Here is a 13,528-nt window from a genome sequence, read left to right on the forward strand (position 1 = left end):
ATCTGGGCAGCATTGTTTTGATTTCCATACGTCTCGCAGACATTTTTCCAGAGATGAAAAGAAGACTCTGAGTAGCTAAAGATCTCAGCTAGCTTCTTCTCCTTGGAGTTGAGAAGCCATGACATGACAAGTTGATCATTGCATAGCAATGTCTCATATAAAGGTGATGAGATTTCAGGTGTCTGAATGGTTCCATTCATGTAACCAAGCTTTGATCTTCCACCGAGAGCAAGTGAAACAGCTCAAGACCATGGAAGATAGTTGAACTCATTCAACAAAACTAAACTGAGTCTTTGATTTGGATTAACTTCTACTTCGGTAAAATTTGATGTGGCTGAAATACTAGAGCTCGCAGTATCAGGACTGAAAGGGTTTTCCTCAGCCATTTGAAACAGCTATGGAAAAACAAAGAGGTTGAAGAAGATATGCAGAGACAGGCCACTACGGTCAGTGCTTTGATACCATATTGAATTTCAAAGTTTGTATATTGATCGTAAACTTTACAAGAGAGAGAACAAAGCTCTTTTAAAGAGCCAAAGAATTGACTACAAATCAGTGGACTTCAGCCACTACACCACCACATGGTTTCCGCCCTAAAAATCGGACATAACAAGGACTAAACAAATAACAATATACAAGTAAGGAAATCCTAGATTTTAGGGACAAAACATTGACAAAAGAGAAGTATGGTTGAACAAGAAATGAGATGACAAGTTGGAAGGTTGTAGCCATCACTTTAACCCATAACTTAGCTATAGTGATAAGTACAACCGATACTTGTGATTTTGATCTATTCCAACAAAACCAATGAGTTTAAATAGGATTAGCCCATTCTAAATTAATACCAAGGTCTACTAGGATAAAATCCACACCTGACGGAATGGACAATTGGTAATTAAACCCCACACCTGACAGATTGGGCAATTGATAATTATCAAGTTGGAGACTCTATCGAGTTGTTAGAAGGTCCCCCAGGCCCGTCCATCTTACAAAAACCACAACAAAAAAAAGGCCAAAAAAAAGCCAAAAAAATATCTTTCCTGAAGAGATGTCGGCCCGTCCATCTAACAAAACAAACAAAAACCAAAACAAAAAAAAAATATCTTCAGAGATAGATGCTACTGCCTCATCTCTTCCAAATGTCGCTGTATCTTCATCTAACAATACAAACAAAAACCATAACAAACACACCCAAACAAAGTATCTTTATATGAGAGAGATATGCTACTGCTACTGCTACTGCTACTCCTACTGGTACTGCTACTACCTCATCTCTTCGAAATGTCGCTGTTTCTTCTTCCAACCATCTAACAAAACAAACAACAACCGCAGCAAAAAAAATTCTCTTTATCTTTAAAGAGGTAGGTGCTACTGCCTCATGTCTTCCAAATGTAGCTGTATCTTCTTCCAAATGTCGCTGCCTCATATCTTCCACATAGCTTGACTCCTCATGATCAGTCGAAATCTCCTCAGGATCAGTCGCAATTTCTGAATCGTGGGATTCCACATCAGCCACCGCCTCATTTTGCTCATTGTTTAGGACCATGGGTTTAATCTTAGGTGCAGTGCTTCGAAACTGAGCCAAATCCTCCAAAGTGACGAATCGCTGTTCTGGGCGGTAACCACGTATACCAGTTTCCTCTATGTCAAGGTGCTTCAAATACCATAAGTCTTCAGGCAATTTCGAAAGTTTTGAGCACCCATGGAGAGTGAGCCATTCGAGACTCAACAAATTGCACATACTGTCTGGAAGATAGACCAGGCTTTTGCAGTTTTTCAGATTTAACGACACTAGCCCCTGAAGCCGTTCAATTGAAGAAGGAAGCTCTCTGATAGATGTTCTATCCAAATCAAGGCTGGCTAATCTTTCCATATTTTCTAATATGTCTGGAAACACCTTAAAATTTGTACAACCAGAAAGAGAGAGATAATTTAGGGACTTGAGTTGACAAATGCTGCTTGTAAGACTCTTAAAGTCTTTGCTATACCGTAGTGTCAATGTAGCAAGTCCCGTAAGACTATAAATTATGGATGGCAATTCTTCAATTGCAATCCCTGAAAACTTAACAATTTTTCGGCGGCGAGAGGCTTGCTCATGTGCACGCTCTGTAAGATTTTTGAATGTTGATGAGAATACGGTCCAATCTAAATGAAGCTGTGTTAGGTTCTCCGTAACTTTTAGAAACTCTGGAAAATTCTTCAGATTTGAGCAGCCAGAAACATTCAGGGCTTGAAGAGATTTCATATGAATGCTGCCTGGAAGAATCTTTAATCTTCTGCAATCCTTCAGGCTCAAGGTAACGAGTCTCGTAAAATTTTTAATGGATGAGGGCAGTTCTGAAATTGCAGTCCCATCTAAAATAAGGTCTGATAGGTTCATAACTTCAGGAATTTCTGAAAACTTATCCAGATTTGAGCAGCCTGAAAGATTAAGGTTTCGAAGAGATCTCATATGAATGCTGCTTGGAAGGCTATGAAGTTTCTTGCATTGCTTTAGACTCAAACTCTCAAGGTTTTGAAGAGATGAAATTGATGGGCAAAGGCCTTCAACAGATGTCTCATCCAAGCGAAGCTCTCTTAATCCTTCCATGTTTCCGACATTTCTTGGAAAGGCCTTGAGCTTTGGACAACCAGAAAGATTAAGAAATTGCAACGACTTCAGTTGAACAATGCTGCTTGGAAGAATCTTAAGCTCTCTGCAATATTCGAGATTCAAAGTAACAAGCCCCATAAGATTGTTAATTGATCGAGGCAGTTCTTTTATTGCAGTCCCTTGCAAATAAAGCTTTGAAAGCTTCTCCGTAACTTCTGAAATCTCTGGAAACTTCTCAAGTATTGAGCAAAAAGAGAGATCAAGGGTTTCAAGAGATTTTATACAAATGTTGCTTGAAAAGGTCTTGAGTTTGCCGCACCAACTTAGATCCAAGAGGACAAGTTTTTCAAGGGCAGAAATGGATGGGTGAACCTCATATAAATTTGTGCATCCAACAAGAATTAGCTTCTCAAGATTCTTTGCCTCAGTGAAGTCAGGTGTTTCCTTGAGACGATGAGAACCTTTTAAATTGATAATTTTCAACTTTCCCAAAGGCTGTCAATATACAACCAGGAAAATATGTGTTACCTACATAATAAAGCATGAAAAAACTAAACCATTTAAAAGCAGTATATAGGCAAATGATGAACGTACCTTAGTTCCTTTCCAGAGGTGTTCAACCCAACTATATTGCATGTCAATGTCAACAAGATTCTCTGGGTTAAAATAGGACGATAAAGACTTTAGAGGACATTTGTGCCAGAACAGATAACTTAATTTTTCAGAGAGAAACTTTAGATCCTCGTGTTGCCATTGAATACCGAACTTGTTCAGTTGTTCTATACTGTGGGTATGGACTCTGAGTAGTCTTAGTTTCGTCATTTTAACAAAAGCGGTATCTAATTCCACCACATTGTCTGAGTGTGGCCAATGTACAATTATGCTTTCAACTGCTTCCGTAGCCTGGATTACCAAAATTGCACATTGAATAAGTGCAAACTTAAGATTATAATGCCTAATGCACATGTTTCTTGTGAATTGGATTTTGGTCAAGGTTGAAACTTTATACTTTTATTATTATTATTATTATTATTATTATTATTATTATTATTATTATTATTATTATTATTATTATACTTTTATTAATATTATTATTATTATTATTAATGGGAGAGAGAAGATTCGAAGTAATTACATTAATGGAGGGGAGGGGAGTGTATTTCTCACCGTTTTTTTATTTAACACATGATGAACATCTTCATAGCTCCACAACCTACTACGCCTCCCAGGCTCTTTTATATATTCTTGGCGTACGATTTCGCGACCCATTTCCTCTATTAAATCATGCATCTCGAGTACACCATCAGATGAGATAGAGACAAGAGCTCTACCAACTAGAACGTCTAATCCGGTATGGGGATGGAAGTCACAACCCTCCATAATCCTTGTTGCAAAGTCTTTCTTCATTTGTTTAAAGAAACATGCAATATCAAGAAATATTTCCTTCTGCAAACCATCTAGTTCATCAAAGCTTGTTCTAAGGACTTTCTGGATTCCCAGGTGCGGGTTTCTTGCTATTTTCTTTAACTCATCTTTCCACACAAGTACACTTTTGTTATCGAGAAATGCCCCCAAGACTTTGAGTGCTAAAGGCAAACCTTGAGCATATTTTATGAAATGGCCCGACAGATCAATGTATTCTTCTGTGGGTTGCTTTGTACTGAAAGCATACTGCACAAACAGTTCGAAGGCATCATCGTCATTTAACAACTCGGGCTCATATATCTGATCACCAAGTCTACTTAGTGACTGTTTATCTCTAGTTGTTATAATGATTCGACTTCCGCCACCAAATGCAGGTTGCTTTCCAATTAAGGCTTCAATTTGGGATGAACTCTCCACATTATCCAGAACAAATAAAACTTTTTTCTTACCAACTCTTTCCATCATCTTCTGAAAACCATTTCTCAAAATCTGTGAACTCCCCACCTTCGTATTTGTGATACTAGATAGAATTTCTGCCTGCATATCTAGTGGCGCTTCACCTGCATCAGTTGAGGGAAAACGTCCCTTGACATTTTCAAGAAAGCAACGACCTTCGAAGTGATGATTGATTTTGTCATACACAGCTCTAGCGATGGTGGTTTTGCCTATACCGCCCATACCCCATATTCCAACAAAGCGAACGTTACCGACCTCGGGACATAATAGTGAATCCATTTTCTGTAAGCGGGAATCCATTCCAACCAAGCCATTCTTTTCTCTTGATAAGATGTTGATCAATTTCTTAAAAATATCATCCACAATCAACTCAATAAGCTTGGCATCATCCCTGTCAAATTTGAAAAACATTATTGTCAAGTCCGGGGATTGCTAGTTATATAACACTGTCATTGAAAACGCAAAGTAACGACCCAATAATTCTCAATTACTCTTCTTTCGTTTACTCAATGCACTCTTCTAAGTTCAATCAACATATAAGAGAACTAGTCATCTATATCCTCTCCAGATGTTTTATAGACCTTTTAATCCTGGCCATATATATTGATCTTTCTGTGAAGAATTAATTTAACTTGTTCTTTTTTACTTATTAATGTTGGACGACGTCTTTTGTACATTATGTCTCCTCTCTGTTTCTTACACCTGCTCTTTCCTCATCATGAAATTTTTGTACAAACGACGTCATCCCATGTGAAAAAGTAAATAAAAACAAGTGAATTCTTCACCGCAAGATCAATATCAAGGGCCCCTAATTTTTTTAATTAGTTTCGTCTTCCCTTCTCATATCAAATATCTAGGTCTGGTGGTGGAAAGTTTTGCAGAGAGTTGATGAGTATTCAGTTTTGTAGAGGGAAATTAGCAACTATAAACGAAATAAGAATTTTCTTCAAAACTAAAAAGACCAAAACAGGAAATTAGCTAAACTTCTAAACTAGTAAGTTAATAAGATAATGAAGGACTGAGTTACTGGTAATTTTGTGAATCCCAGCCACATAAATCGGGTGCTCTTTGTAGAGCAGACCTCCACCGCTGCACTTCTTCCATGTCGGCGTTAGGATCATGTTCATGTTTAGAAAAAGCTTCCTCAAAACTTCCCTCGATTTTACGAACATGAGATGGGTCTACTTCGTAGAAAATGGGAATCACAATCTGCTTCTTCTGATCCATGCATTGCAGGATTTGGACGAGTTCTTTCAAGCACCATGTGGAAGAACCGTAGTTTTGAGAAAAAACTACAATTGAAAGCCTCGAGTCGCTTATAGCTGTCAGTAGCTGTGAAAGGCAGTTGCCTTTTCTGAGCTCTTCAGCGTCAATGAAAGTGTTGATTGAGTTCTGAACTAGAGCTTTGTAGAGATGGCCGATGAAGGTCCTGCGAGTGTCTTCGCCTCGAAAATTCAAGAAGACATCATATTTCCAATCAGGAACAGATGAAGAAGAAGAAGCCATCAACAAACACAAGATCGACAGCCTAATGTGAGTCTCGTGTAGCCCCTTAACAAACTCAAGACTGCAGGTTAACGACCCCCTTCATTGGTTCTCACTAGAAAAATGGGATGCATCTTCAAGGAGGGAGCTTTGAAGTTGCCGGGAAAGAAATGGTCGTGTGGCTAAAGTCCAATAACAAATACAAATGAAAGAAAGTAACATTCCTATTTTATTAAGCTTTTTTATTCAAAATAATCTCTAAGATTGGCATAACTCTTCATTTTAGTTTCTGAGATTTAAAATCGACAAAAGTGGTTCTTGAGATTGTCCACCGTCAATCATTTTGATAATTCTGTGAAAAAACTCAATTAAAATTAAGGGTATTTTTGTCAAATGAACCCCTCCCTTAACTGATGATTTCTTCAATTTGACGGAGATTTTTCACGAGTATTTATCAAATATTAGCCCCTAATTTCAAAAATGTTGGTTTTTATAAAAATTTTCAAATATATCCAAAATATCACTTAAATAGACACAAATACCCTTAAGCTTTAAACCTAATAAATTAAAAAAACCAAAACCCTATTAGATGAAGAGTTCTCACAACAAAACCTTAAAATTGGAGGAGACCTAGTGAAAGTATCGACTGTTGGTGAAGAATTGTGCACTCCTAAACGAAGATGAGTGTAGATGGTTAAGTTTTTGCACTTTTCCTCGTCTACGCTTTCTCTTTGCTTTTGTAGTTTCTTCCTTCGATTGAATATTTATGGAAGAATGAACTGTCAATTTTTGTAACATTATTTATCTCAATTTTCCTTTGGATTATATGTGCTTTTTCCACTTTTGCAATATTAAGGGTGTTGTCTGTGTCCGGATTCTGTTTTGAAGGTTATCATTGATTGTGGTAGTGAATCAAGAGATTTGTTGTGTTCTTAGAAAGTGCAAAAAACATATTTTAAGGTTTATGGAATAGAAATTCTTATGGTGCACAATAGAAAAATTAGTGAAAGCACCACTTGATTATCGCACAAGAATCTTTTTATCAACTAGTTATTTGTATGAATTAAGGGTGTTTGTGTCTATTTAAGTGATATTTTGAATATATTTGAAAGTTTTTATAAAAATTGACATTTTTGAAATTAGAGGCTAATATTTGGCTATATTTGATAAATACTCATTTTTCACAAATCATGATGCATATTATTGGTAGTCCAAAGCTCATTTATGTGTGTAGCTTCTGCTTATGTCATGATCTTTCTACTTTTACCAATTTTCGTTTCAGTTGATTTTTTTTTTTTTTTTACTATTTGTTTTACTTTGTACATGGGGTGGCTTTTAGGTTCCCCTACCATCTTACTTGCGTTGTTATTTCCTCAACAAGGTTTGCTTTATGTCCCCATTATTTGTAAATCTCCTCTTTTAATTTTAATATGATAATGGGATGATTGGCGAGCACTATTACCCCATGCTTTTCACACATGCACACAAAAAACTTTTAGAGAGTTTCTCGTCACAACTAACCATTTATCAAAATACTCAAAAAGTTTAGAGAGTTTCTAGGCACAGCTAACATTTAAAAAAATTTCATCCTCAAAATTTGTAATAATTTGCCATATAGTCAAAATGCTCGAAGTATAGAAAAGAAATATAAAGAATATATTAAGTTAGAGCAGTTACATATAGAGAATGTCATTTCATGGTGCGATGGGATTGCAATGATTTTTTTATCATGCCTCTAAACCCACCTCCAAATACCGAAGTGAAATGTAAAATAACCAAAATGCCCATCAAACCACTTTTCTCAAGGCTGTAAAATAAATAAATAAAAATCAAATACACCTAGAAATTCAAAATACTAAAAACAAATAATAAATTTGGAATGGCAAATCACAAGTATAGACGGACGACTTTTAAATCAGATCAATCTTTTAGACAAGACTTGATTAAAAAAACAATTTATTTAAACCCAATAATTTTATCTTCACCCATTAGTTTTTGTATAAACTTTATATTCCAGTTATACCTTAAAACAGATGTGGGTGTAGAGATAAATTATTCAATTATATAAACTGATAAATGGGTTGGTTTGGCGTCATGGGAGCCACCATTTGCGACTAGTTACATGTCTGATGTCCCATTTTTTGTCTCCGTTGTGTCTTCTTTTTACTAATATTTTGTCACATGTCCTATGATTTAACTAAGAGATAGCTTTGTTAACTCTTTTATTTGACATCCAAAATAAATAAAACAACGCCAAATACAATGGAATACGCGTATGCGAGCGTATAGTTAAACATGGCGTATCTTCTTCTCAAACTATCATTCTCAAACCCTAGGAAAACCCAACTATCTGAATCTCTACCCTCATAATCTGCAATAAAAGCACCACTGATCTCGTATCTTTTTTCTTATGCTTTCTCACAGCCCATTTTTATCTTCACTTTTTTTTCCACCCATGTACAATGATTGATAAAAAAAACTTTGTTCTGCTACCTGCCCCCAAACACCAATCCACTACTTGTTCTTATGGTTTTAAATCACAATAAATAAGCAAAAAAACACGGTTTATGTCTCTCAATGTGAACTCCAAATTCCAGATTCAGAAGCAACCCCTCCTTTTACAGTTTCAAGTTTCAGTCGCCGCCCCTTGCTCTTACTAAGGGTAGGCGGCAGTCCGCTACTCCTTTTCTTCCTCCTTCCCTCCTCACTTTTTTGCCCTTTCCTTCCTTTTCTCCTCTCTCATCCCCTCTGTCCCTTCCCCCTCCTGCATCCACCTCCTCTTCCTTTTTCCTTCTCAGTTCTCCTTGGGATTTTTATCTTAGTTTTCCTGAGTCAGATTTGAACCATCTCCTGAGTTTGTCTCAGATTTGAACTTCATGGCCCTTATCCGACGTTTTTTGCCTACTGCTTTCTGTCTTTTATTTTTCCTTCCTCCCTCATCCCTAGTTATGATACTTCATCCCATCCCACTATGTGCTCGGGTCAGCACATTATGGTTCAGAAATTGGATATGAAATCCGCTTCCCTCCTTCACTTCCCATCTCCCAACCGGCATGCTAAATTCCCATCGAGTCCAAGTGTGGAGTATTTTACAAACCCTTTAGCCTCACTCTCTACCCATATGATACTTTCTTTGTATATATTTGTGGGGGTTCATGAAGGGAACTCGGATTTGATGGCTATTTTCTCAATTCTGAGTTTTGCTTCCTCCGAGGATGTGGCGGTGGTGGCAGTTTGGTCTTTGCTTTTGCAACATTCAAGCCTAAATTTGTGTGAACTTCCCGTTGTATCTTGGATTGTCGCTCTCATTTTGCTTGGACTTTACTTTATCTGGAGTTATTTACCTGGTTATTTTTGGGTCTTGTACTAGTTTTTAATGTGATAAAAGATATCTTACTTGACCATAAAAATAATCACAATAAATTACTTTCCATGTGGAACAACCTAATTAGACTCGTAGAACCCACATGTGCACCACATACGGATAATAAAATGTATATGATAGAATTATATCAAAGGGAGACAATGGTTGGTTTTCACCTTCAAGACGAGAATTTTTGCTCATCACCATAAATCTGGTGTATGCTCACCATACACCGTATCGTCTGACATGTGTTCTTTCAACTAACTTTAGTTAACTTTAATATTAAATTATTCATTTTCTAAAAATTAAAAAAAATAAAAAAAAAACTAAGGGTAAGTGAAAGGAGAAATGCACCACCATCAAAACCAAAATGAAGGGGGGTGCCCATTTGTGACCAAAACTCTATTTTTCGGGTGGAAAGGAGAATTTTCTTCATTCGTAATACAGGAGCAAACTACATGTTAGGAATAATACAATCAGCCCCGTAAAGGGAGGGTTTTGGCATACAAATATTGAAACACGGTACAACAGACAAAACTCATTAGAGCCGACAACAAATTAGAAATAGGATCTTCTTCACATTAAACACTATTGTTGCAGCAACACCCAACAAGGGACAAAACTTGCATCGTCCCAACAAAGATGCACCTCAAAAGGGAAATGGCAATTCCGCTCAATTTTTCCCCCACGCCCCCATTGGAGGGCCAAAGTACTTGCTCGTCATCAAAGGCACCATGAAATTTGCAGATTCACTAGTGAAATAACGACCACTCCTCTCTATATACCGATCCAAACTCAAAACTTTATTTCTCCACCAGCTAAAGGAAAGATCCACACACCAGATCTGAAATAGATCTTCAGCCTTCGCCCAAAGCAAAAAAGAACGCTTGCATTGGATGTCTTGGAAGAAAGATCCAGCCATAAAACTGGAGAACAGCCCTGAACAAGCCAGGGGATGATCAAAACCTTGCAAAAACGCAAGGACAAACAATTCTCCACATGGATCGAAGGGGCAAGGCCGAGTTTATTTTTCCAAATTGATTCTAGAGCCCTGAAATCAGAATAGGGAGGTGGCTGTTTGGTGTTCTACGGTGACTGGTTTTGATCCTAAATAGTTTAGAGTTTTCTTTCTCATGTCTCTCCTAAAAACTGAGAGTTAAGTGGATAAAACCCCAAACTAGCGGGTTGGTCTTAGAAGAGCCTGCACACAGACAGAGTCATGGAATACTTACAAATTCACCGCGACACTGAATGTCAATCTGTAAATGCTTACGCAGCAAAAAAACATGAAAGGATTCGGATTCATCATATTGGAGAGATAATTATGGGAGTTAAAAAAGTATTGGGAGACAAATTCTACATTCTAGGGGTTGCAAACAAACTTCAGTTACAGGGTTTTTTGTGCCAAGCAGCCTACCCTGAATTATTGGTTTAACTTAATGTAAATGTTGGAGCAAAATTTGAGACAATATCTACAATTTTAGATGGAAGAATTGCTTAAATCAACCAAATTTCTCACATCTGCGACACGGAAAAGCAAATCCATTTCTGCCATCTATAATCCTAGTTCAGATGTTATTGGGCAATACTATTTTCATTGACATCATCAAGATTCAAACTACGAAATTACATCAATATGAAGAGACATTTGATCTTGCAATAACAAAAATCACGCGTCCGCATAAACAAAAAGGGTCAGAACTAAACCTGCAAGAAAGCATGAGGTAAACCTCAGACATTCTTTAACTTCTTCATCTTTGATGGAGGCCATCTGCCTTTCTTTCTCAGTTTTCGCTTGCGAACAAGTCTGTTCCTGCGAAGCCTTATTTTCTTCGCCAGTTGCATCTTCTTCTTCTGCTCTAGCCTCTCTTGCAGCTTTGACTCCAAAGGAAGCTTGTCGACAGGTACCACGGCCTCTTCCTTGCTATCTGGAAGGGGCTCACTGCCCTCATTTGCAGCAGCAGTTCCATCAATGTCAGAGGAGGCCTTAACAACTACTGAAGCTGACCTTTTCACAACGGGCATATGAAGTCGAACTCCGCTGAAACATTTCGGATGCAGATTATTGGGTTTCATGTGCATCCATGAAACTGAACCAAAAAACAAAATTATCATACAAATATGAGACCAAAAATATACAAAAAAAAATGCTGATATACACACCAAAGTAACTATAAAACCGCTCCTCGAATATGAAAATATTAAACATATTTATGTATTGACACTAGAAAAAACGAAAATGCAGATGAAAATTGGATTATTGGAGGCTGAATGCATATCTAAGGATGGGTGCACGCCAAGTGTTTGACAATAAACCTGAACGAGCAGAAACCAACCAAGAACAACCAATTGAGCTGTGTGATTTGGAGAATTTAGGCGAGCATTTGAAGTAAATTAAATAATACACAACTGAAAAATGCAAAAGCTGATATACTAAGTACATGGGGAGAGAGAGGGGGAGAGAGAGAGAGAGAGAGAGAGAGAGAGCGCTTACTAGTTGCAGAGAAAGATGAAGGTGATGAAGTTGGAGGCGGCGAAGAAGAAGAAGAAGAAGAAGAAGAAGAAGAAGGGTAAGAAGCGGTGGTGAGAGGCAGAGGATTGGAGTAGAGAAGAAGACCCATCTTCGTGCTCTCTCCCTCAAGATTGAATTTTGGTTGGTTATGTTCAAACTTTTGCACTTTTGGATAAGCCGATGAACATTATAATCAAGACCGTTCGTTTTCGGTAAACCCATCTGACCCGTTGATTCTTGGAATTCTTAAAAGCTTCTACAGGGTTCAAAGCTTTTTTTTTTTTTTTTTTTTTTTTTTCAACTTCATTTTAATCCTTAAAATTCAATTTTTGTCTTGATACATTTAATCACTTCATTTATTAATTATATTTTGATGTTTTATTTCTCTTTTTCTTCCCATTTTTAATGTCTTAATTAAAATTTTATTTTATTTTTATTTTATTCATCAGAATGTATTTTGATGTTTACCTTTAGGTAAACTAATTTTTTTTTTTATATTAATATATTCCAATACAATTTGTATGTTCTTTTTTTAGGTACATTAATTCATTTGATATGTTTTGGTATATCCATCAATACAAATATATAAGTACATTAATTGAATATAATACATTTTGGTACACATATGACATTTAGGTTTAATTCAATATAATACATTTCAGTATTGATGTGAAATCCCATCCCCGGAATTTCAACATACATTAAGTATCCCGTATTTTAAATTCGTATTTCATGATTACGTGATCTTTATTAGTTAATTTTAATTCCATTAATTTTAAGTTTGGAAATTGATTTGGTATCGAGTTGGAAGTTTCATAATCAATCTTTATCTCTCGTTGACATTTGGAATTTACAACTAGTTTTTTTTAATAGATCTCAAACCAACAAATACATAGGCGAAAACCGTTTGTGAATCCGAATTATAACGGTATAATTACGGACGTTTGAATTGTGAACTTTAGATTATGGGAATTATTAAATTCCCGCATGTGGGTAAAGGTTAAGTTAGTTTTTTTTTTAAGGGACCAATAAATTTTTTTTTAGGGTTATAAAAGGACCGTTGAGGGAGGTGAGAAGTGGACATTCCCCCCCCCCCCTCCCCTCCCCTCCCCCACCCCCAATTAGTGACCCGTATGCTTCACCAACATATTTTCAAACCCGCTAATTTCAAGCCAATTCCTCCGATTCTCAGCTGACCTTCTTGTCTACTTCACCTATAACTTGCTCGACTATATCCTTCCTTCCATCTCCACCAAAAATCAAGTTTGTTTGAGGCTTACTTCAGGTAGAACTCCACCGGAGAACCCAGGGGTTCTCGACGGCGATTCGTCATTCCGGTGAGTGTCACCATTCACCATCACCCTTATTCAACTTCTCTTGGACCCAGGAACAAGACCCAACTGGTGGTTGGGGCGTTGGAACTTGGAACACCAAAGAAGCCGAATTGAAGAGCACCCACCTTAGGGTTTCGTTGGGTGCAAGCCAATTTGAGGGCCTTCCCGCCCAAATTGGACTCGGCCCAAGTATAAAATTTATTCTACTTGTTGAGATATTCGCTCTTGTAAAATTTGAGATTTTTTTTGGGAAAAAAGGTCGAATTTTTTTTGTTGTGTGACATTGGAGTTATGGAAATGTTGTTGGTTGAATATATTATCGATAATGTCCGCCACTTGATTATTCTAACAATTGACGA

The 13,528-nt window shown here is 37.0% G+C and overlaps 2 protein-coding genes across 4 annotated transcripts; both read right to left on the reverse strand.

Moving 5' to 3' along the window:
* Positions 1–527: 527 nt before the first annotated feature.
* LOC103946209 (disease resistance protein RPV1-like) lies at positions 528–6,041 on the reverse strand. Its single transcript, XM_018647171.2, has 4 exons — positions 5,502–6,041; positions 3,761–4,865; positions 3,188–3,496; positions 528–3,088 (listed from the first exon to the last, which is right to left on the reverse strand). The coding sequence occupies exons 1-4, from the start codon at positions 5,978–5,980 to the stop codon at positions 1,154–1,156; spliced, it is 3,828 nt and encodes a 1,275-aa protein (XP_018502687.2). The 5' UTR covers positions 5,981–6,041; the 3' UTR covers positions 528–1,153.
* Positions 6,042–9,728: 3,687 nt separating this feature from the next.
* Positions 9,729–11,982, reverse strand: LOC103946092 (50S ribosomal protein 5 alpha, chloroplastic-like). 3 transcript variants are annotated; one of them, XM_048572802.1, is made up of 3 exons: positions 11,818–11,982; positions 11,031–11,413; positions 9,729–10,249 (listed from the first exon to the last, which is right to left on the reverse strand). In XM_048572802.1, exons 1-2 carry the CDS (start codon positions 11,942–11,944, stop codon positions 11,055–11,057), a joined length of 486 nt encoding a protein of 161 aa, XP_048428759.1. In that variant the 5' UTR covers positions 11,945–11,982; the 3' UTR covers positions 9,729–10,249; positions 11,031–11,054. The 3 variants fall into 3 exon arrangements, with proteins under 3 accessions (XP_048428759.1, XP_048428758.1, XP_009354995.2); XM_048572801.1 differs by having other exon boundaries at positions 9,729–10,262; XM_009356720.3 differs by lacking the exon at positions 9,729–10,249 and having other exon boundaries at positions 10,783–11,413.
* Between the last annotated feature and the right edge of the window lie 1,546 nt (positions 11,983–13,528).

This window comes from the organism of the source record quoted next, unplaced genomic scaffold (assembly GCF_019419815.1).
Source record: "Pyrus x bretschneideri cultivar Hongxiangsu unplaced genomic scaffold, Pyrus_bretschneideri_v1 Contig62, whole genome shotgun sequence".
Lineage (NCBI taxonomy): Eukaryota > Viridiplantae > Streptophyta > Magnoliopsida > Rosales > Rosaceae > Pyrus > Pyrus x bretschneideri.